Below are 22,931 nucleotides of genomic sequence, written 5' to 3'. Positions count from 1 at the left end.
AAGGCACTTGATTATGAAATTGTCCAAAACAAAAGGGATTGTGCTTTACAGACTAGTCATGTTTACATGAAAGAGCAGATACCAAGGACACAGATTTCAGAAATCTAGGAGATACATAAAATTTAGATGATCACAGTGTTCGGTGAGAGTCCAAGTACTTGACATGTGTGAATATATAGATGTCTTCACATGCTGGCAGCACGACAGGGAAGAGGGTTATCTGATAGCAGGCTCTATGCTGCAGTCTGCTTAACATCATGAAGAATTGGGGGTAGGGTTGGGGTCAGTATCACAGAGCAGGGTTCCTAAGATGGGGTCCCCATTTGGAGGAAACCGGGAGAAAAACTAGGGCGTAAGGATCCAGTCAAATAGTTATACAGTTGAGGTTTGGCTACAGAAATAAATAAGAAAACAGCTAATTGGCCTTAGATAATAATGTAATATATATTTAATAAATGCATATTTAATACATAATTTAACACTGTTATTGCTATAAAATATTCCTTGGAAGTCTATAAAATTTTCCTATGTGTGTTAGGAAAGAGGGAAGGGTAGTTGATTTGCCAAGTGATTAAATTGTGTTGGCAAACTCTGGCCTGCAGCCTGCTTTTGTGTAGCTCAGGAACTAATTATCATTAGGCTTTTACATTTTTTTAATGGTTAAGAAAAATTAAAATAATATTTTTTATGCTGTGAGAATTATAAAAATTCAAATTCCCGTGTTCATAAATAAAGTTGTGTTGGAATACAACTACATTCATTGGCTTAGGTATTGTCTGTGGTTGCTTTTGCATTACAGCAGCAGTGTTGAGTAGAGCTGCATACCCTAAAATATTTACTATCTTTATGGAAAAAGTTTGCCAACTCCCGAATTACATTATGGGAAACATTACTCTAGCGGTTTATTTTTTTTTTCACCACTGAAACGGAAACACTGAAGTGACAGTGTATACCTCTTCCCAGGAATAATTAGGGTTTCTTTCTATTAATTATTTTAGATTACTTAATTTTCAACCCGTTATTAAATATTTCCCCCAAATTAAAATGAAGTCACTAAGTAGTGGTCATTGTGACTTAATTTAACTCCCTTGTGTCTACTTTTGTGACTTTTGCTTACTTACTGTATGAGCAGTAGAATTAAAACTAAGAAAGATGAGGACATTTCCATTGCTACCAAAATACATTGTTACCTAAGATCACCAAGTAAATGTGAAAGGTGTGCCAACCACTGAAAAAGGACAGTGATGCAAGACCAGCAGAACACCATTTAAAGGGAAATACCTACTTTTGCTGAACACTGACATTTCCAAGCTTTTAATTTGGTAAAAATTATCTTTTATAATTTAACTCTTGAGAAAATGCTTCTGTATAATAATTTTTTTCTTCCAAAAACGTACTTTCAGATCAGTGCTTCTGTGTAATAATTAAATGAAGTTTTTGTTGCATTTTCCTTTTCTTTTGGACAGAAAGACTGTTGGCAAAGAAAGTCTTTTTTTTAATGTCATGTATTCTGGCACGCAGGCTTCACAAATGAAGAGCCTTATTGAGAGGAAATGAAACTTTTTCTCCCAAAATCTGACAATCGACAGAGAACTACTATAAAAGAACATATTTTGTGTTTAGAGCTTGTGACCATTCTATATTATCAATAGGGCATGTCATTTGGGTCTTTCTGCATTAGATACATGCTAATTCTTTCCTATTTTTTCTCTTTCTGTTCTAGCCTTGTGAAGAAGAATCTATCTGATAGGGATAGAGAAGCACAAAATGCTAGTGGAATAGAATTCAGACTGACTGAAGCTCAAATGGGCTTTAAAATTTTTTGTAATTATTAAAGTGGTTTAGGTAAATAAGCTGTACGTAAGAACTCTGTACAAAAGGTTTGTCTTAGTGGTAACAATAAAGATTGGATTTTTGTTGGTGGTGGTTTTTTTTAGACAGAGTCTTGCTCTGTCACCCAGGCTGGAGTGCAGTGGCGCAATCTCGGCTCACTGCAAGCTCTGCCTCCCGAGTTCACACCATTCTACTGCCTCAGCCTCCCAAGTAGCTGGGACTGCAGACTCCCACCACCATGCCCGGCTAATTTTTTGTATCTTTAATAGAGACGGGGTTTCACTGTGTTAGCCAGGATGGTCTCAATCTCCTGACCTCGTGATCCGCCCGCCTCAGCCTCGCAAAGTGTTGGGATTACAGGCGTGAGCCCCCGCACCTGGCCCTTTATTTTTTTTTGAGATGGAGTCTTTCTGTGTTGCCAGGCTGGAGTACAGTAGTGCAATCTCGGCTCACTGCAATCACTGCCTCCTGGGCTTAAGCGGTTCTCCTGCCTCAGCCTCCCAGGTAGCTAGGACTACAGGCATGCGCCACCACACCCAGCTAATTTTTGTATTTTTAGTAGAGACAGGGTTTCACCGTGTTTGCCAGGATGGTCTCGATCCCTTGCCCTCACGATCTGCCCACCTTGGCCTCCCAAAGTGCTGGGATTACAGGCATGAGGGGATTTTTAAATAAAGATGGAACGAGTCACTTAAGCTGCTTTTTTGTACTGTAGCCTCCACCTCCCAGGTTCAAGCAGTTCTGCCACAGCCTCCTGAGTAGCTGGGATTACAGGTGCCCACCACCACACCCGGCTAATTTTTGTATTTTTAGCAGAGGTGGAATTTCGCCATGTTGGCCAGGCTGGTCCTGGACTCCTGACCTCAAGTGATCCATCTGCCTCAGTCTCCCAAAGTGCTGGGATTACAGGCATTAGCCATCATGCCCGGCCAGAAATCTAGATTTAACAGTGCGTTAAACTATTAAGAGCCTTCTTTTTCACAGAAGAAGTTACTTGAGAAAATGAAGTGGTTGCTGGAACTGGATTCATCGTTCAATTGTGTCTTCAAGGACAAACTCTTTCCATCCCTCAGTTCCTCACCCCTCAGCATGTCAGGTTGGCCTCATGATTGTAAGATGCTTCCTAGAGCTCCAGGCATACATGGATTGAGTAGCCCTCATCTGAAATTTGAAATGCTCCAAAATTCGAAACTTTATGACTGCCAGTGTGACATTCAACGGAAATGCTCATTGGAGCATTTTAGTCAGGTTAGGGGTGCTCAACCTATAGCTACATTCAGGAGGTGGAGTATCCACCTCTCTCTCTTCCACACCTGTGTCCTAACAGCAAAGCAAAACATCCCAGAAGCCCCCCTCACGTGCTACTGGCCCACCTTAGGTCATATGACTGCCCTTAGCTGCAAGGGAGACTGGGAAAACATGAATATCACTTAACTTTTCCAGTTTCCTTATACTAACCGCAAGCAAGAGGGCTGAGAAATGGCAAGTCAGTTAGCCGATCAGCAGACCTGCCAAATGCCCTTTTTAGTATATAGTCAGTCGAACTGAGCAATAGAGCCAGGAGTTTAAAGAAATAAAAAATGAAATTTTTATTAAGGAGAGGACCCAAGGAACATCTTATAAGCTGTGTCCTTTAATTTTATTTATCCTTTTGATCAGTTTTGTTAAGGTATAATTTAAGGTAAAATAATCGTAATGGCAAAATTCAGTGCATTTTGACTAATGGACCACCAGCAAGATATAGGATAGTCCCCTCATGCCCCTCTGCTGGCAATCCTCTTTACCCTTCTGACCTCTGCCAACCACTTATCTGCCTTCTACCACTATAGTCTTGCCTTTTCTAAAATGTCATATAAATGGAATCCTACAGTATTTGGTCTTTTCTGTATGGCTTTTTCTACTCAGCATAATGCTTCTGACCTTCATCCATATTACTGTGTGTTATCAACGCCATTTTGTTACTGAATAGTACTTTGTTGTATGGATATACCATAATTTGTTTATCCATTCACCAGTGGAAGGGCTGGGGCTTTTAATTTTTTAAAAAGCTTCTGTGACCATTCACTTACAGGTCTTTGTGAACATAGGTATTTACTCAAGAGCAGTAAAAGCTATGAGTAGGTTTCTGGGTCATATGATAAGTGGATGTTTCACCTTGTAATAAATAGCCAAATTCTTTTCCAAAGTGACTGTACTATTTTGCATTCTGCCTGGCAGTACTTGAGAGTTTCAGTTGCTCTGTTCCTTGAAACATTTTTCAGTTTGGGGTATTCTAGCAGGTGTCAGAGCCTGTCTCCTTGTGGCTTTAATTCACATTACCCTAGTGACTAATGTTGTTGAGCATCTATTCATGTGCTTAGTTGCCACCCATATAATGGTGAGGTGTCTGTTTGAATCCTTTGCCTGCCTGTCTTTTAAATTAGGCTGCCATCTGATTGTGTTGTAAGCATTCTTTGCATATCCCAGATATGGAAATTTTTTGGATATGTTTTGCAAATACTTTCTCACAATCTGTGGCTTACCATTTCATTAACAGTGTTTTCTAAGAGCAAAAGTTTTCATGTTAGTGAAGACCAATTTGTGATCTCTGTTGTCCCATTTCTTTTCTGTTTCCTTCCTTTCTGGTAGATTAAGGGGTTTTTGGTGGGGTTTTTTGGGGGGGGGAGGTGTTTTGATTACATTGATCTCCACTTGTGAATTACTAGCTATTACGACCTTCATTTTGCCATTTTAGTGGTTGTTCTAGGGTTTACAGTATATGACTTTAACTTATTCACAGTCTACCTTCAAATAATATACTACTTCACACATAGTATAATAACCTTACAGCCGTTTAGTTTCATTTCTTCCTTCGTGTCCTTTTTGTGTCATGTATTTTACTCCTATATATGCTAAACCCTACAATGTTATTTTCCCCTAAAGCAGTAAAGTATTTAAAAATGAGCAAAATGGTCTTTCATACCACATACTTCCCGTTTTTCAATGCTCTTTATAAGTATCCTTTCCATGTGGTCTCCTTTTTCTTCTACCTGAAGAACTTCATATGCCTCTCTTTTTATAGTGCAAGTCTACTGGTGATGAAGTTTTGACCTTTTGTTTATAAAAGTTTTGATTTGGTCCAGGCACAGTGGCTCATGCCTACATGTAGTCCCAGCACTTTGGGAGGCCAAAGATCACTTGAGCCCAGCAGTTCGAGACCAGCCTGGGCAACATGGCGAAACCCCATCTCCAAAAAATACCAAGAAATTAGCTGGGCATGGTGGCATGCACCTGTAGTTCCAGCTGCTCGGGAGGTTAAGCAGGGAGGGTCGCTTGAGCCTGGAAGGCAAATGTTGTAGTGAGTTGAGATTGTGTCACTGCACCCCAAATTGGGCAACCGAGTTAGACCCTGTCTCAAAAAAAAAAAAAAAAAGTTTCGATTTTGCCTTCATTTTTGAAAGATACTGCAGCTGGGAGAAGAATTCTAAACTTCCCCTCACCCCCCAGTAATTGATGTCCCTCAGTTGTCTTCTGGTTTGCATAATTTCAGAGAAGTCTATTATTGTTCCTCTATGTTTTGTGTCTGCCTTGAAAGATTTTATCTTTACCCTGGTTATCAGCAATTTGATTATGATGTGTCCTGAAATCATGTTTTTAAGGTTTATTCATATCTTCGAGTCTATTGATCTTTCTGCTGCTAATCTGCTGTTAATCCCATCCAGTGCCTTTTTCATTTGAGATGTATTTTTCATCACTAGAAGTTTGATTTTGGCTTCATTTTTATATAGATTTTTCATTTTTTTCTTTATTATGTTTGTTTTCTTCTAGTTTCTTAAACATGGAATATCTTTATATAGCTATTTCAGTATTTTTTATCTATCATCTGAGTTATTTGTGCTTCCCCGCCCCCACTCTTTACTCCTGGCTGTGTGTCATTATGCGTCATAGTGGCTGGATTTTTTTGTATTGAGTAGTCTTGACTTTTTTTTCTGGTCACCAAATTACTTGGAATTAGTTGGATTCTTTTGCTTTGAAGCTTTATTAGGGTAGACCAGAGGCAACATTAGCCTTAGGACTAATTTAGCCTCATTACTGAGATCATAGTCTTCTGAGGGTGGTTCTCAGTACTCTGTGTAGAGGTCTTTCTGCTCTCCTTGATGGGAACATTAACTCTTTTAGCCTTGGTTCTTTCTGCAGTCTCTGGTAGCTTCCTCTTAACAAATGCACAAATAGGATTCAGCTGGACTCCAGGAAACACCTCTGCAGACCTCCAGAGCATTCTCCGTGGAGCTCCCTTCTCTCCTGTCCCCTGCCCCACACGTTCTAGCCACCTTGTCATACCTGAATGCCATTCCAGATCTCAACTCTGCAAGACCAGGGCCCATGCGCCCCTCCCCTGCCCATAGGCAGTAAGCTGGTGCACTCAGTTCATCCTTTTAGTCTTTCTTTTGTATATCTTGTTGCCTAATGTCTGAAAGTGTTTTTCTTTTCCTTTATTTCTTATTGTTTAAATAAAACAGGAGAGTAAATCAAGTTCCTGTTACCCCAACTTACTTGAAATCCTCCATTCTTAATTCTTCCTAGATATTCTTCTAGCCTTGCATCTTTCTTAGAAAGCCATCATATGCTCATTGAAGCATTACGTATAATAACAAAACCATTTCTTTAACCAAAATTTTAAACTGAAACACACTCAAGGCTGAACTCATGGTATTCCTTTCCAAATCTCTGTGCTCCCTCCTCCCTCTTGTCCGCCTTCCCCCAAGCAATCACCATAGTAGTAAAAGGCTTCTCCATCCCAGGTACACATACCAGACACATGGGAGTCATCCTTAGCATTGCCCTCTTCCTCACCTACACATCTCATTATCACCTCCAAATGTTTGTTTTGCCTCGAGGGTATGTCTTCAGTCTTTCCACTTCTCTCCATCTCCACCCTCCACTCCTCCGGTATTCCAGCCACCACCTCTTCCTGCTCCAGGAGCCTCCTAAGCAGTCTCGTTTATCCATTCTTGTTCTTTCCAATGCATTCTTTATTCAGTAAGCAGAAAGATTTTTTAAAATTATTTTTTAATCAAAGCAATAAATGCAGAATTAAAGTAAAAAAGGCTTGTACCATGAAACTACTTTCCTGCCTGATTTCTCCCCAGTGCCTGGTTGCATTCCCTACCACTTTCTACTATTTTACTGTTTCTGGCTTTTATTTTCATAATTCTAAATATGTGCTTATACTGTTACTTCTTATCAATTTTAGATATCTGTTGATGTTTTTCTACTCAATCCCCTTTTTTTTTTTTTTTTTGAGATTAAGTCTCGCTCTGTCCCCCAGGCTGGAGTGCAGTAGCGCAATCTCGGCTCACTGAAACTTCCACCTTCCTGGTTCAAGCGATTCTCCTGCCTCAACCTCCTGAGTAGCTGGGATTACAAGCGCACTCCACTACACCCAGCTAATTTTGTATTTTTAGTAGCGGCGAGGTTTCACCATGTTGGTCAGGCTGATCTTGAACACCTGATCTCAAGTGATCCACCTGCCCTGGCCTCCCAAAGTGCTGGGGATTGCAGGCATGAGCCACCTCACCTGGCTTCAACCCTTTCTTCTTTATTATAACTGTTATAATTTTTGGCTGAATCACTGTCATTGTTGACATTAACAAAGCAGACATTCTTACTTTCCGAGCCAAAATGTGTATTTTTACCTTTCCTATCTCGTATGCCTTTTTTTTTTTCCCTCCTTTTAGAGATGGGGTCTCACCATATTTCCCAGGCTGGTTTCTTTTCTTTTCTTTTCTTTTCTTTTCTTTTCTTTTCTTTTTTTTTTTTTTTTGGGAAGAGTCCTGCTCTGTCACCTAGGCTAGAGTGCAGTGGTGCAGTCTCGGCTCACTGCAACCTCCACCTCCTGGGTTCAAGAGATTCTTATTCCTCAGCCTGCCGAGTAGCTGGGATTACAGGCACATGCCACCACGCCTGGCTAATTTTTGTTTTTTTGTGTGTTTTTTTTCCTTTGACAGAGTCTTTATCTGTCACCCAGGCTGGAGTGTGATGGCGCGATCTTGGCTCACTGCAACCTCCACCTCCCAGGTTCAAGCAATTCTCCTGTCTCAGCCTCTTTAGTAGCTGGGGTTATAGGTGCGTGCCACCATGCCCAGCTAATGTTTTTATTTTTAGTGGATGTGGGGTTTCACCACGTTGGCCAGGCTGGTCTTGAACTCCTGACCTTAGGTGATCTGCCCACCTTGGCCTCCCAAAGTGCTGAGATTACAGGCATGAGCCACTGTGCCCAGCTTAGTTTTTGTATTTTTAGTAGAGATGGGGTTTCACTATGTTGGCCAGGCTGGTCTCAGACTCCTGACTGCAGGTGATCCACCCACCTCGGCCTCCCAAAGTGCTGGGATTTCAGGCGCCAGGCTGGTTTCTAACTCCTGGGGTCTCAAGCAGTTTTTCCATCTTTGCTTCCCAAAGTGTCCTATGTCTTTTTACTATTTGCTGCTTTTGCAACATGTATAGGTTGCTGATTTGTTTACTTCCTGTTATTCTCCTTAATTTTCAACATGATCAAATACATTTTCAGATTATAGTCAATCTCCCCACTTTTCTTTTTTTCTTCCTAGACATCCTCTTGCACTCTGGGGTGGATATTTTCTTGGCCAAGGTGGAAAGTCACAGCCCTAGGACTTACCTTCAGCATTATCTTCTCTTCTCTCTTGTATTTTATCTTTTGAGTTTTCCTCAGTGTTAATTTGCTCTCTCATGTTGGTGGAATTCTCCATCAGGATAGTAAGAAAAAGGTGAATGGGATGTAAATTTTTGAGATACTGTGTTTGTCTTTATTCTGCCCTTTAATAGAATTGTTGGATCAAAAATTACTTTTCCCTCAGAATTTGGAAGTCATTGTTAAATTATGTTTTGGCTTCCAATGTTGCTATTAATAGTCCTGATAGTTTTCTTTTTTTTTTTCTTTTTTTTTTTTTTTCCCTTAAGAGACATGGTCTTGCTCTGTTGCCCAGGCTGGACTGCAGTGGCACAATCACAGCTTACTCTAATCTCTAACTCCTGGGCTCAAGCAATCTTCCTGCTTCAGCTTCTCAAGTAGCTGGGACTACAGGCGTGTACCACCATGCCTGCCTAATCTTTTAATTTTTTGTAAAGACGGGGTATCACTATGTTGCCTAGACTTGTCTTGAGCTCCTGACCTCAAGCAGCCCTCCCACCTTCATCTCCCAAAGTGCTGAGATTACAGGCATGACCACCATGCCTGGCCTCCTAATAATGTTCTTGAGTTTGTTTGTTTGTTTTATTTTTTATTTTTTCCAAATCAACAGGTCTTTTATTGCATCATTTAAATATCACAAGTAGGTCTTAGGAGTCATCTGATATCTTCTTTCTGTAGCTGGATAACTCTTAGATCTTATTCATCAGCCTACTGAACAGTTCCTTTTTCAGAGACATAGATACCATCCAAAAATTTCCTGATATCCTTGTTTTTAACTGTTGTGACTTGCTGAATCAAAGCCGCTGAATTTGAAACAAGCTTAATGTCATTTCCTTCAAAGATTAATTCATCTTTCTGGGCTTGAGATACCGAACAAGCAATACCTGGTCTCATCCAAACCCTGCGGATGTATTTTTCACCCAAGAAATTTCGGATTTCAACAAGAGACCCATTCTCCTGGATAACGACGTTGATGGGGAAGTGAGCATACACAGACCTCACCTTGTAACAGAAGCCCAGTGTAACACCCTTGATCATGTTCTGTACCTGACTACAAATAGTCCGAACGGTAGCCAGTTCCTTTCTGTTACCTCACCATTTGTCAACCCGAAGCCTCTTTTTTTTTTTTTTTTCTTTCCAAGAAGACTTGAGTTCTACATTGATGTGATTGAAGTCCCTCCCCAGGGTTCCTCTGGGGCCCTTCACGATAACTGTGCGTCCCTTCAGAGTAATGTCAACATTTTCTGTAATGTCGACAGTCTGATTGCTGAGAATGGTCTTCATTCTTGCAGTAGACGCAGCAAAAAAAGCTTGAGTTTTATTTTTAATCTTTTTTGTAGACTGCCTTTTCTCACTGGAAACTTTTGGGATCTGTTCTTTTCCCTGCCATTTTGAAATTTTGAAACAACATGCCCTGCCTGGTTAGGGTTTTATTTTCATTCATTGTGCTGGAGACTTCTGACTAGGGGATATTGCTTGTATTTATGGGGAGTTGTTTCATAATATTATTTCCTTGATAATTTCCTCCTCTTTGTTTTCTCTGTTCTCTCTGTTACTGTTAGTCAGACATTGTTGTTGGATGGATCCACTTGCTTGACCTTTTTTTTTTTTTTTGGTGACTATCACATTTTAATTTTCAGTGTTTTGGGTTTTTGTTTTTTGTTTTTTTTGTTGTTTGTTGTTGTTGTTGTTGTTGTTGTTTTGAGACAGAGTCTTACTCTGCCACCCAGGCTAGAGTACAGTGGTGTGACCTCAGCTCACTGCAACCTCCATCTCCCGGGTTCAAGTGATTCTCCTGCCTCAGCCTCCCAAGTAGCTGGGATTACAGGCACTCACAACCATGCCTGGCTAGTTTTTGTATTTTTAATAGAGACAGGGTTTCACCATGTTGCCTAGGCTGGTCTTGAACTCCTGACTTTGGGTAATCCACCCGCCTCGGCCTCCTAAAGTGCTGGGATTACAAGCATGAGCCACTGCGCCTGGCCAGTTTTCAGTGTTTTGTATTTCTATCTGGATGTTTGTTACACAGGTATTCTTAAATATATTTAAGATTTGTGGACTTTATATAAGTTGTACTTCAACAGAATAGTGAAAATAAATGGAAAGGACCCTTCCCCCTCCATTGTTAATATCTAAAGTCTCTTTCTCAATCTCTTTTTTTTTTTTTTTTTTTTTTGAGACAGAGTTTTGCTGTTGTTGCCCAGGCTGGAGTGCAGTGGTGCGATCTGGGTTCACTGCAACCTCCGCCTCCTGGGTTCAAGCAATTCTCCTGCCTCAGCCTCCTGAATAACTGGGACTACAGGCGCACTCCACCACGCTCAGCTAATTTTTTGTATTTTTAGTAGAGACAGGGTTTCACCAGGTTGGCCAGGCTGGTCTTGAACTCCTGACCTCAGGTGATCCACCCACCTCGGCCTCCCAAAGTGCTGGGATTACAGGTGTGAACACCACCTCTCATTGTTTTTTATATTATCCTGTTTATCTCTTCTAGATGTCATTGTCTTTTTCTCAGCCTCTTCATTAAGCATGTTGTGTTTTGTTCTCTGTAGTCTGCGTCGTGTCTGTTTCTCATAAGTTATTTTTCTTTTTGTTTGGTCTCTTGTCTTTCCTGTTGGAAGGTTTGTTAGTGTTGCATTGCTGCCATAACAAATTACCATAAGTTTAGCAGCCCGAAACAGCACGAATTTATCTCACAGTCGCTGTAGGTTAAAGGTATATGTATACACAGTGGCTCACTCATGTCCTCTGTAGACTCTTGAGTGGCTGAAGTTAAGGTGTCAGCAAGGCTGCATTCCTTCCTGGAGGCTCTGATAATGAATTTTGCGTGGTAGAATTTGGTTCTGTGTGATTGTAAGACTAAGGTTCCCTCTGGCTTGTCTGCCAGGGGTCATTCTCAACTCCTAAAGGCTCTCCACATTGCTTGTGGCCCCCTTCCTCTATCTTCAAAGCCAGTAACAGCAAGTCAAGGTCTTCTCTCCGAATTTATCTGACCACTCCTGTCTCAGCTCTCTTCTGCCTGCCTCTTCTGTTCCTGAGGCCTCATGTCATTACATTGGGTTCACCCAGATAACCCAGGATAATCTGCCTAAAATGAGTTGATAAGTAATCTTAATTCATTTGCAAAAACTCCTCACAGCAGTACCTAGATTGGTGCTTGTGTAACCATGGGTAGGGATCTTAAACCTTTAGTATTCTGCCCACCGCAGAAGCCTTTCTCAAGTGTCTAGTAATCATTGGCTGTCTGTTCATATGTTTAATGCTGGGGCACTTTTTTTTCAGACGGAGTCTCGCTCTGTCACCCAGGCTGGAGTGCAGTGGCGCAATCTCGGCTCACTGCAAGCTCCGCCTCCCGGGTTCATGCCGTTCTCCTGCCTCAGCCTCCTGAGTAGCTGGGACTACAGGCGCCCGGCACCACACCCAGCTAAATTTTTTTTTTTTTTTTGTATCTTTAGTAGAAACGGGGTTTCACCATGTTAGCCAGGATTGTCTCCATCTCCTGACCTCATGATCTGCCCACCTCAGCCTCCCAAAGTGCTGAGATTACAGGCAGGAGCCACGCCCGCCTGGGGCATTATCATTGCCTTATAGGAAGCTCTATATTGTATGGATTTTAGCTCATCATCCCTCTGTAAGGTATTTCGACAAATTGAGCAAGCTTTTTCAAACATCAGTATCTAAAAGATCTTTTCCCTAGGGCTACTCAGGTTCTGCTTGTAAAGGATCCTAAAGGGTGTGTGTCTGTGCAGTAGGTTACCTGAGTTTAATTCAGTAATGGAACAGGAAAGGGACGTTGGGGCGGACTAAATTTTTTCAGGTAGTCTCTCTGTTTTCTGTGCCTCGGTTTGAAGATTAGAACAGTGAATCAGGGTGTTTCCCATTGGTACCTCCTTCTACAAACACCTTGGTTTTATATTTATCCAGTTTACAAAGTTACTGTTCCATCTGACTTCTGCCTCCGAAAACTTTTCTGAGATTTATTATCCAATATTTTCTTCCATTTTGGGGGCCCTTATAGGTTTATGTTTTCTTTATTGTTTACGTGTTTTTAAAAAGGAGTGAAAATAAATGCACATATTCAATATGCTTTTTTAACCAGAAAGCTTTATCTTCCCTGAGAACCCCTTCTTTATCTCAGTTTCTCAATTCCTCACCCTCATGCTTTTTTATATGTATAGTATTTATATAGCCTGTATAGATTAGACTAGATTTGTCTTCTGTTTGGTAACATGCTAATTATAATAAACATTAAATTTCATTGCTGTGGCTGGGTGTAGTGGCTCAGGCCTGCATTCCCAGTATTTTGGGAGGCTGAGGCCAGAAGATTGCCTGAGTCCAGGAAGTCGAGGCTGCAGTGAGCTGTGATCACACTAACACTACTTCATTCCAGGCTGCGTGACAGTGAACCCCTGTCAATTCATTTCTGTATATTCTGTTATAGAGGTTCTAGAGCACTGCTTTGCATAGTGCCTCATAAATGCTAGCTTATCCTTATTGAAATGTAAAATTGAGCATAAATTTGTATAGTATTTTGGTATGGCCATTTTAAAGTTTTCATGTCTCACAGTCCTCTGGGTATGTTTTATTTTGATACAAATTCTGTTTAATTATTTATTCTCTTTTCCAGCCCCACTCTTACACATTTAGAAATCTTATACAGATTTCTAAATCTATTCATTACTTCTTGAGACAAGGCATACAGTAAATCAGTAAGTCCTAAATTCTCATGTCAATGAAATAATCAGTATCTTAATGTGGAGAGTTAGGTTTACTTCGTTATTGTTGTAATGAAATGAAAACCACTTATTCACACTTCATATGCAGCCAGTGGCTACCCACTTGCGATATGGAACTACCTACCATTAGAAAAATAAGAAGTCATTCTTCCTACCCTTCATTCTCTCCCTTCCCTAAGCTAGTGATTATCAAGAAGCTCGAGGCTGGGTGCAGTGGCTTACACCTGTAATCCCAGCACTTTGGGAGGCCAAGGCTGGCTGATCATTAGGTCAGGAGATCGAGACCATCCTGGCTAATACTGTGAAACCCCATCTCTACTAAAAATACAAAAACTTAGCTGGGTGTGGTGGCAGGCACCCGCAATCCCAGCTACTCAGAAGGCTGAGGCAGGGGAATTGCTTGAACCCGGGAGGCGGAGGTTGCAGTGAGCTGAGATCACGCCACTGCACTCTCCAGCCTGGGCGACAGAGCAAGACTCCGTCTCAAAAAAAAAAAAAAGAAAAAAAGCTGGAATCAGAATTGCCTACAGAACTTCTATAAAACAAGCTGCTGGAGCCCTGAGCTACTGCAAAAATCTGGGGATATGGCCCCAGCATGTATTTTTAATATTGTTATTATTGATTTTACAAGCAATTCTCATGGGCCCATCTAGTTAAGAACTGCTTTATCTACTTAAGACTGATGAAAAAGCTACTTAATAATCTTTTACTAATGTAAATATGCATATTATTATACATTTAATACTACCTGGTTTGTGAGCCAGACAGAAAATGACCTAGGAACAAAAATACATTTGAATCATGGAGTACGGTGACTCTCAAACCTCGGGGATATGCCGGAAACATTTGGGAGAACTTTTCGAAATGTAATGCTTGCTTTACTGTCTCCCACTAAATAGTGCCTGTGGTGACTTTGATAGAAGCATATAATATCTAAGGCATGAGATTTGTTATATAAGGATATGTTATTTATACTTCAATACTTTTTAGATATTTCATCACATACTAGTACTTCATTTACTTTGGAGAAATGAATGGGTGGAGAGCTAGATTACCCCACCACCACCCTACCTCCACTTAATGTTGAAGCAGTATAGACAAGTGCTTATTCAGAGGCTTGGAATTTTCTGATGCCTTTATCTTATCCCCATATGACCCCATTGGCATTTAAAGCTGAGGAATCATTGTGAATTAAAAGTAGAATTCATAAACCATTAGATCTCTTCACGTGTTAAATCTTATTCCTTTAAAAATAACTCCAGGAAATCATGATGCAGCTGTATTAGATAAATCTTAGGTTCAAAAGATACACTTGAAATCACTTCTGAGTTTCTGAACCTACCTAATTACAGCAATCATTGCTAATCCATGAAACCCCAAGAATTACATTTGAGGATAAGCGGGTTAACTTTATAACCTAAATATACAAGAACGAAGAAAATATTTGATTTTTAATTGTGTAACTTTAGCTGAAAAATGCTGTAGTATGTTTTAAAAAAAAAAAAAAATCAGATATGCCTAGATGCTTTCAAGAAAGTGGCAGAATTTAAGGAGCAAGTATTTACTTGTTAACATGATTTCTGCTCTTTACTAGATATACTTACCCCAAATTTATTAATAATTAAAGAGCAGTTATAGTCACCTACTCTGTGGTCACATATTCATTCAGGATAGTTCTTCTGTTAATTCCATTTTCAGGTTTCAGAAAACCCATCAGAAAATAGCCTGTAAAATACAGAACAAAATGAAAACCTAGTTATGTCCCAGAGTCTGTCTGTCTTTCTTTCTTTCTTTCTTTCTTTCTGTCTTTCTTTCTGTCTTTCTTTCTGTCTTTCTTTCTGTCTTTCTTTCTGTCTTTCTTTCTGTCTTTCTTTCTTATTTTTTGAGATGGAGTTTCACTCTCGTTGCCCAGGCTGGAGTGCAATGGCATGATCTCAAACTCACCTCCGCCTCTTGGGTTCCAGTGATTCCCCTGCCTCAGCCTCCGGAGTAGCTGGGATTACAGGCATGCGCTACCATACCCAGCTAATTTTGTATTTTTAGTAGATACAGGGTTTCACTGTGTTGACCAGGCTGGTTTCAAATTCTTGACCTTAGGTGCTCTACCCGTCTCAGCCTCCCAAAGTGCTGGGTTTACAGGCGTGAGCTGTCGTGCCTGACCGAGTGTTTCTAACAGAAAACCAGACCAAAACCCATATACTTATTAAAATAATTTATTTGGGCTTGTTATTTAAACATGGACAAAAAAAAGAAGAAAGTTTTTTACGTGCAAATTAACTTTGATTTGAAGAAATCTTACAGAAAAATGAGAAAAGAAAATATATATAAATTATTAAAAACACATGAAAAGATGTACGTTACTACTAATCAAATACATAAAACAAGAACATATATCCATCTTGTTCCATCTTTGCCTTAAAATTATATTATAACCTTTACTCCAGTAATTCTACTCCAGTGAATTCTGAAATAAAATATGGACAAAGATGGACATAGATGTTTGTAAAATTGTTAAATATTATTTATAATGGGCTCAATATTAGAAGAATGATTAAATTATGATTTATTTACATAGAATATTACACAGTTGTTAAAATGATCATTTACTAATCATATTTCATCTTTTATAAGCACATTTTATTTTTTGCCCTGTCTTACGGTACTGAAAGAACACATTTTAAATGATTCAGTTATTTATATTTTTTTGCGGGGCGGGGGGGTAACTTCCAAATTTCTACCATGGTGTGTGTGTGTGTGTGTGTGTGTGTGTGTTATTTGTTTTGGAGATGGTCTTGCTCTGTCATCCAGGCTGGAGAGCAGTGGCCCAGTCACGGCTCACTGCAGCCTGGACACCCAGGCCCAGGCAGTCTTCCCACCTCAGCCTCCCGAGTAGCTGGGACTCTAGGTGTGCACCACTATGCCTGGTTAATTTTAAAAAAACATTTTTTTTGTAGAGAAAAGGTCTTCCTATGTTGCCCAGGCTGGTCTTGAACTCCTGAGCTCAAGCAGTTCTCCCACTTTGGCCTCCCAAAGTGCTGCGATTACAGGCGTGAGACACCTTGCCCGGCCTCTCTTGTTAGCCGTTTTATAATTAGAGGAAAAACATTAAGACACAAATACTTACAAAGCATTTGTTATGTATCATTTAATTTATACAACTACCTCCTGAGGCACTATTCTCATTTGAGATGAAGAAACTCAGACACTGACAGGCTGAGTAGCTTGCCCAGAGTCATACAGCTAATAAATAGTAGAACTAGGATTTGAAGCTAGGTAGTTTGGCTGTGTGCTTCCACCTTAAATTGTGCCTCATCAACTCTGTGGCAGCATGGTAGGATCCTAGTTTCAGGTCCCCTACAAACAAAAAGCTTTCTGAATTTATAATACTGGGTTGAATCTAGTGGATGTCATGGGCTCCTAAAGCTGTAAACTGCCACATGTAAACTTTTGATCCAGTAATTAGCAGTCTACAGCTTTACAAGTTTTGTAGTGATATGAATTGTGTTGTCTGTTTTCTTCATACTCTGGCATATAGTGTAGTGCTGCAGACATTGTGATACTCAGTCATGGGCTGCATAGCAACATTTTGGCCAACGATGAACCACATATCCAATGATAGCTCCTTAAGATTATAATGGAGTTGAAAATTTTCTGTCTCCTTGTGATGGTGTAGCTTTTGTAACATCATAGTGCAATTACTTTATTTTTAAAATAAATTTTAAAAGTAAATGCAGCGACCGGGCGCAGTGCCTCACGCCTGTAATTCCAGCACTTTGGGAGGCCAAGGCAGGCGGATCACAAGGTCAGGAGATCGAGACCATCCTGACTAATAACAGTGAAACCCCACCTCTACTAAAAATACAAAAAATTAGCCGGGCGTGGTGGCGGGCGCCTGTAGTCCCAGCTACTGGGGAGGCTGAGGCCGGAGAATGGTGTGAACCCAGGAGGCGGAACTTGCAGTGAGCCCAGATCGCACCACTGCACTCCAGCCTGGGCCACAGGGCAAGACTCCATCTTAAAAAAAAAAAAAAAAGGTGCAGTGGCTCACATCTATAATAGATCCCATTACTTTGGGAGGCCAAGGAGTTTGGAGACCAAACTCATGGAGCCTTGGCATCATGACAAGACCCCATCTCTACAAAAAATAAAATGAAATTGCCTAAGGACACATTTCTCAGAACACATCCCCATCCTTAAGTGACACATGACTGTAGACCTATTGCTTCTCCTTTCTGCGGCTTTTCTTTTTTACTGTTAATTTTTGGGTTCTTCATCGTTTCACACTGTTTTTTAATTAACTTTGTTGTGGTATAATAGATACAATAAACTGTATCTGTTTAAAGTGTAAAATTTGAGTTGTGACAGATACTTATACCTCTGAAACCACCACAATCAACATTCAGAATATTTCTGTCACCTGTCAAACTTCAGCTCCCAGCAAATTGATCTGCTCTCTGTCACTACGGATTTGTTGGCATTTTCTGGAATTTTATGAATGGAATCACATACACTCTTTTCTAATTTGTTTTCCACTTAATATAATAAATTTGAGAGTCATTCATTTTATTGCATGTGTCAACAGTTTGTTTCTTTTTACTGATTGATGAGTTGTGTTCCATTGTCTAAGTAGTATACCATTGGTTTGCAAATATCACATTTTTGTTTATCCATCTGGGTTATTTTCAGTTTTGGCTTTTATGAATCAAGTTATTACAAATGTGCTTTTCATCTTCTTGGGTAAATAATTAGGGGTAGAATGTCTTGAGTTGTGTGGTACATGTATGTTTATACAGAATTGCTGAGCTGTTTTCAAAAAATTGTCTCATTTAATAGTCCCACCAGCTGCTTACAAGAGTTCAAGTTCCTCTTCACATCCTCACTGACACTGGGTAGTATGTCTTTTTAATGCTGGCCTCTCTGATGTGTGGATACCGCTATCTCACTGTGGTTTTAATTTGTATTTCCCTGATGGCTGATAATGTCAAGTATCTTTTCATGTGCTGCTTGGTCATATTTCTTTGATGAAGTGATTGTCCAGATCCTTAGTTAATTTGTCTTCTTGAGTTGTTTGGGCTCTCTATATATTCAGAATACAAGTCTTTTGTCAGATATATGTGCTGCAAATATGTTGTCCCATTATATGCTTGTCTTTTTGTTTTCTCAACAGTGTCTTTTAAAGAGTAGGTAGGTTGGTTTTTTTTGTTTTTAAATAAAGGGCAATTTTTTTGTGGTTCCTTTTTTGTGTGTGTCCTATCTAAGAAATCTTTGTCGTCTTATGCTTCTAGTTTCATTATTTTGGCTGTTGTGTTTAGATCAGTGGTCATTTAGAATTAATTTTCGCATATTGTTATAAGGGTTAATGGTCTTTAAAAATACACATATGAATCATTGTTCAGCACTTTGTTGAAAAGGTTTTTCCTTCGCCTTGAATTGCCTTGGTGTCTTTGTCAAAAAATTCTGATCACCCATATGTAGGCCTGTTTTGGGGGCCCACTTCTGTTTCATTCATCTGTACGTCTTATCATAAAGCCAGTAAGTGCAGTATCTTGATTGATACAGCTTTATGATGTCTTAAAATCAATTAGTGCAAGTCATCCAATTTTGTTCTTTTTAAGAATGTCTTTGACTATTCTAGGATTGTTCTCATTTTCATATAAATTTTACAATCTGTCAATTTCTACAGAAAAGCAAATTGGAATTTTGACTGGCATCTCATTAAATCTTTAGCTTAATTTGAGGAGAATTGACTTCTTAACAAAATTGAGTCTTGCAATTTGTGAACATGGTGTGCAATATGTAATATTATATGCGTGTGTGTGTGTTTACTTGGGTCATTTTTAATTTCTTTTGTTATTTTCATTTAACCATTTTGCTTGTTATCAGACTCCTCAAATGAAAATAGATCAGAAACTTGCAGCCGTTTGATACAGGGCAGAATATTTGAATCAATTAAAATGTGGGATTTGGGGCCGGGCACGTTGGCTCATGCCTGTAATCCCAGCACTTGAGAGGCCGAGGCAGGTGGATCACCTGAGGTCAGGAGTTCGAGACCAGCCTGATCAACACGGAGAATCCCCATCTCTACTAAAAATACAAAATTAGCCAGGCATGGTGGCACGTGCCTGTAATCCCAGCTACTCGGGAGGCTGAGGCAGGAGAATCACTTGAACCTGGGAGGCGGAGGTTGCCGTGAGCCGAGATCACTCTATTGCACTCCAGCCTGTGCAATGAGAGTGAAACTCATCTCAAAAAAAAATATTGGGATTTGGTAATGATTTAAAAGTATCATGACATTTACTTCATTTATCATGTGTACGTTATGAGTGAAGGACATACAAATCTCAATTTTTCTTCCAGTTTTAGATAAAAAATAAGTATATAAATAAGGGCTTCTAATATTTTCTTTCTGTACCCTAGTAGATTGTTATCTCCACTTTGAGGTCATTACATTTATTATATAGTTAGGAATTAAGAATGCTTTGGGTAGTTTACGTGTCATAATCAATATTTTGCATGACATCAATGTCTGACACAACTCAGACATACAGAAGGAAGTTACAAATTCTTATCTTGAAACAGTAGATTTGCTAAGTGTAAAGTGTTTAAATTTTCCTTTGTTCTAGTAAAACAATCTATTTTTTTAACAGATATCAGACACCCCGAAGAACTTTCTCTCTTAAAGAAACCCAGAGATCCAACAAAGAAAAAAAAGAAGAAGCTAGATGACCAGTCTGAAGATGAGGCACTTGAATTAGAGGGGCCTCTTATCACTCCTGGATCAGGTAAGACTTTTACCAAGCAATGGGCTCAAAGTAAGAACTGTGGACTGTGTACCTTTGTCTTTCTGGTGGTAGGTAAATGGATCATGTAGGTCAGGAAGAGTGGTCAAGTTAAAAAAACAAAAACTTCAATTAGCCAGGCATGGTGGTACGTGCCTGTAGTCCCAGCTACTTCGGAGGCTAAGGCAGAAGAATTGCTTGAACCTGGGAGTCAGAGTTGCAGTGAGCCAAGATCATGCCACCGCACTCCAGCCTGGGCGACAGAGCGAGACTCCGTCTCAAAAAAAACAAAAACTCTCCTTCAGCATTTTTCTCTGTCCTGAAATCGCTATCCAGTGTCGGTTTCTCTCATGTGCAAATCGTCATGTCCAGTATTAATAGTTGAATCAATAAAGAGCAAGCCCACTTCTCTTGTTCAGAGAGTCAAAAAGGAATAGTATCAGAATTGGACTCAGGCAGAAATTGGAAACTTTTTAGTATTTAGATCATGAAAACCACCACTATTTAATTAATGCATTATTCCTTAAAACCTTACTGAAGGTCGGGCGTGGTGATTCACGCCTGTAATCCCAGCACTTTGGGAAGCCGAGGCAGGCAGAGCACGAGGTCAGAGAGCGAGACCATCCTGGCTAACACGGTGAAACCCCGTCTCTGCTAAAAATACCAAAAAAAATTAGCCGGATGTGGTAGCACGCACCTGTAGTCCCATCTACTTGGGAGGGTGATGCAGGAGAATCACCTAAACCTGAGAAGTGGGGGTTGCAGTGAGCTGAGATCATGCCACCGCACTCCAGCCTGAGCAGGAAGAGCAAAACTCCCATCTCAAAAAAAAAAAAAAAAAACAGCAGGCCGGGCACTGTGGCTCACACCTGTAATCCCAGCACTTTGGGAGGCCAGGGCGGGCAGATCACCTGAGGTCAGGTATTTGAGACCAGCCTGGCCAATGTGGTGAAGCCCCATCTTGAGTAAAAATACAGAAATTAGCCGGGCGTGATGGTGGACACCTGTAATCTCAGCTACTTGGGAGGCTGAGGCAGGAGAATTGCTTGAACCCAGGAGGCGGAAGTTAAAGTGAGCCAACCTGGGTGACAACTCCGTCTCAAAAAAAAAAACACACACACACACAACAGCCTTCTCTCTGCTTCGCATATTCTGGTTTTCTGGCCTTCCTACCTTTTTTCCTTAAAGGTTTTGCTCCTTTGAGGAGCTTTCTTAGATTCCCTTTCATTACTTTTTCAATCTGAATTAGGAATCCTTCTGTCATAAGTCAGCAGACTTCTGGGTTTGGTATTGTTATCCTGTGTTCTTCCCTGCTAATGTGAGCTCACTGCATGAAGGGGCTGTCTCACCTTTTTGTCACCAGAATCTAACTCAGCATATGGCATTCAGCAGGCATGCAGGTAATATCTGTTGGGAAGCTAGGTGGCTAATTAATTAGGTTATATTGTTCTTTAATTGTGGGCATATACCTGGACTGAACATTGCAGTTTCCCATGTTTCCATCAGCCACAATTTATAAATCCATTACTTAGGATGGGTCCCTTTAGCAAATATCTAAATTAATCTTACTAATTTAGTTCATTCTGGTTTTTTAAATTCTGAGATGATGATGATGATGATACTAGTAATGAAAGCAACACTTACAGAGCACTTACTGTGCAGTGCCCACTTTACCCATGGAAACCCATCTAATTTTCACTACAGCTCTTTGCAGTAGATTCTGTTAATACCCACATTTTGAGGATAAGGATAAGAAATTATGGCACAGTAAAAAGTCTTCTAAGGTCACAAATCTTGTAACTTTTCTGTATTTATGTACTGATTGCATTTTGAAAGATACAAAGAAATAAGACAATCCTTACTCTTAAGTAGTTTATATAGGTTAGTGGAAAAACAGTTACTATACTTAAGGAGGTAATATGTAACTATTAAATGACTTTTATAGAAGATAATGTTTTTGAAATTCAGAAAACAGTTCCAAACAAAGTTTGTGAATTCAGCTTTTAAGTTCCAGTGGTCAGGTTTTTGATGGGAAAAGGCAGTCCAAGCAGAAAGAATGATCCTAACAAAGAACATCCTTGCAAAAACGCAAGATGTGAATAAATGAGTTGAGCCAGTTTATGGGGGAGAGACCTCCCAGCTCCTTCAGGATAACATTGGAACATATTTAACAGCAGACGATGGAATTCAGGCTAGGGCATTGTAGAACCATTGGTTTCTGAATATTTTACAAAATTATCAAATCATTATTGTAGAAAGAGTATCAAATTTACTTCCAGTCAGTAATTTGTACGGTAGGGAATGTGGGGAAGGGTTGCTGATACTGGTGGAAGCCTGTGGGTTGAGGAAGAGGTAAAAGAGAATAAAAGGGGCCGGTCGCAGTGGCTTACGCCTGTAATCCCAGCACTTTTGGAAGGCTGAGGTGGGTGGATCACGTGAGTTCAGGAGTTCAAGACCAGCCTGGCCAACATGGTGAAACCCCATCTCTACTAAATATACAAAATTAGCCAGGCATGGTGGCGGGTACGTATAATCCCAGCTACTCTGGAGGCTGAGGCAGGAGAATCGCTTGAACCCAGGAGGCAGAGTTTGCAGTGAGCCGAGATTGCGCCACTGCACTCCAGCCTGGGCTACAGAGCAAGAATCTGTCTTAAAAAAAAAAAAAAAAGAGAATAAAAGATTATGTTCATGTGATATTGTGACATAGTAAGAAATATATATAGTCATGTGCTACATAGTGATGTTTTGGTCAATAACAGATCACATGTATGACGGTAGTCCCATAAGATTATAATACTGTTTTTTTTTTTAGACGGAGTCTCTCTCTGTCGCCCAGGCTGGAGTGCAGTGGCGGTGATCTTGGCTCACTGCAACCTCCGCCTCCCGGGTTCAAGCGAT

At 40.2% G+C, this 22,931-nt stretch overlaps 1 protein-coding gene and 1 pseudogene across 5 annotated transcripts in view; one reads left to right on the top strand and one right to left on the bottom strand.

Annotated features, from left to right (window-relative positions):
* The window catches only part of FERMT2 (fermitin family member 2), a 96,274-nt gene that overhangs the window by 38,678 nt on the left and 34,665 nt on the right, over nt 1-22,931 (top strand). For all 4 annotated transcript variants that reach the window (XM_025392207.1, XM_025392210.1, XM_025392208.1 and 1 more), the window contains exon 4: nt 19,902-20,036. In XM_025392207.1, coding sequence (XP_025247992.1) covers nt 19,902-20,036 — 135 coding nt within the window. The remainder of the gene's footprint in view (nt 1-19,901; nt 20,037-22,931) is intronic.
* Nucleotides 9,120-9,826, bottom strand: LOC112628889 (annotated as a pseudogene). The gene has a single exon (XR_003120495.1). The product of XR_003120495.1 is annotated as a 60S ribosomal protein L9 pseudogene (transcript).

The sequence above is a fragment of the Theropithecus gelada genome, chromosome 7b, assembly GCF_003255815.1.
Source record: "Theropithecus gelada isolate Dixy chromosome 7b, Tgel_1.0, whole genome shotgun sequence".
Taxonomy (NCBI): Eukaryota; Metazoa; Chordata; class Mammalia; order Primates; family Cercopithecidae; genus Theropithecus; species Theropithecus gelada.
This window is presented reverse-complemented; position numbering and strand designations above follow the sequence as displayed.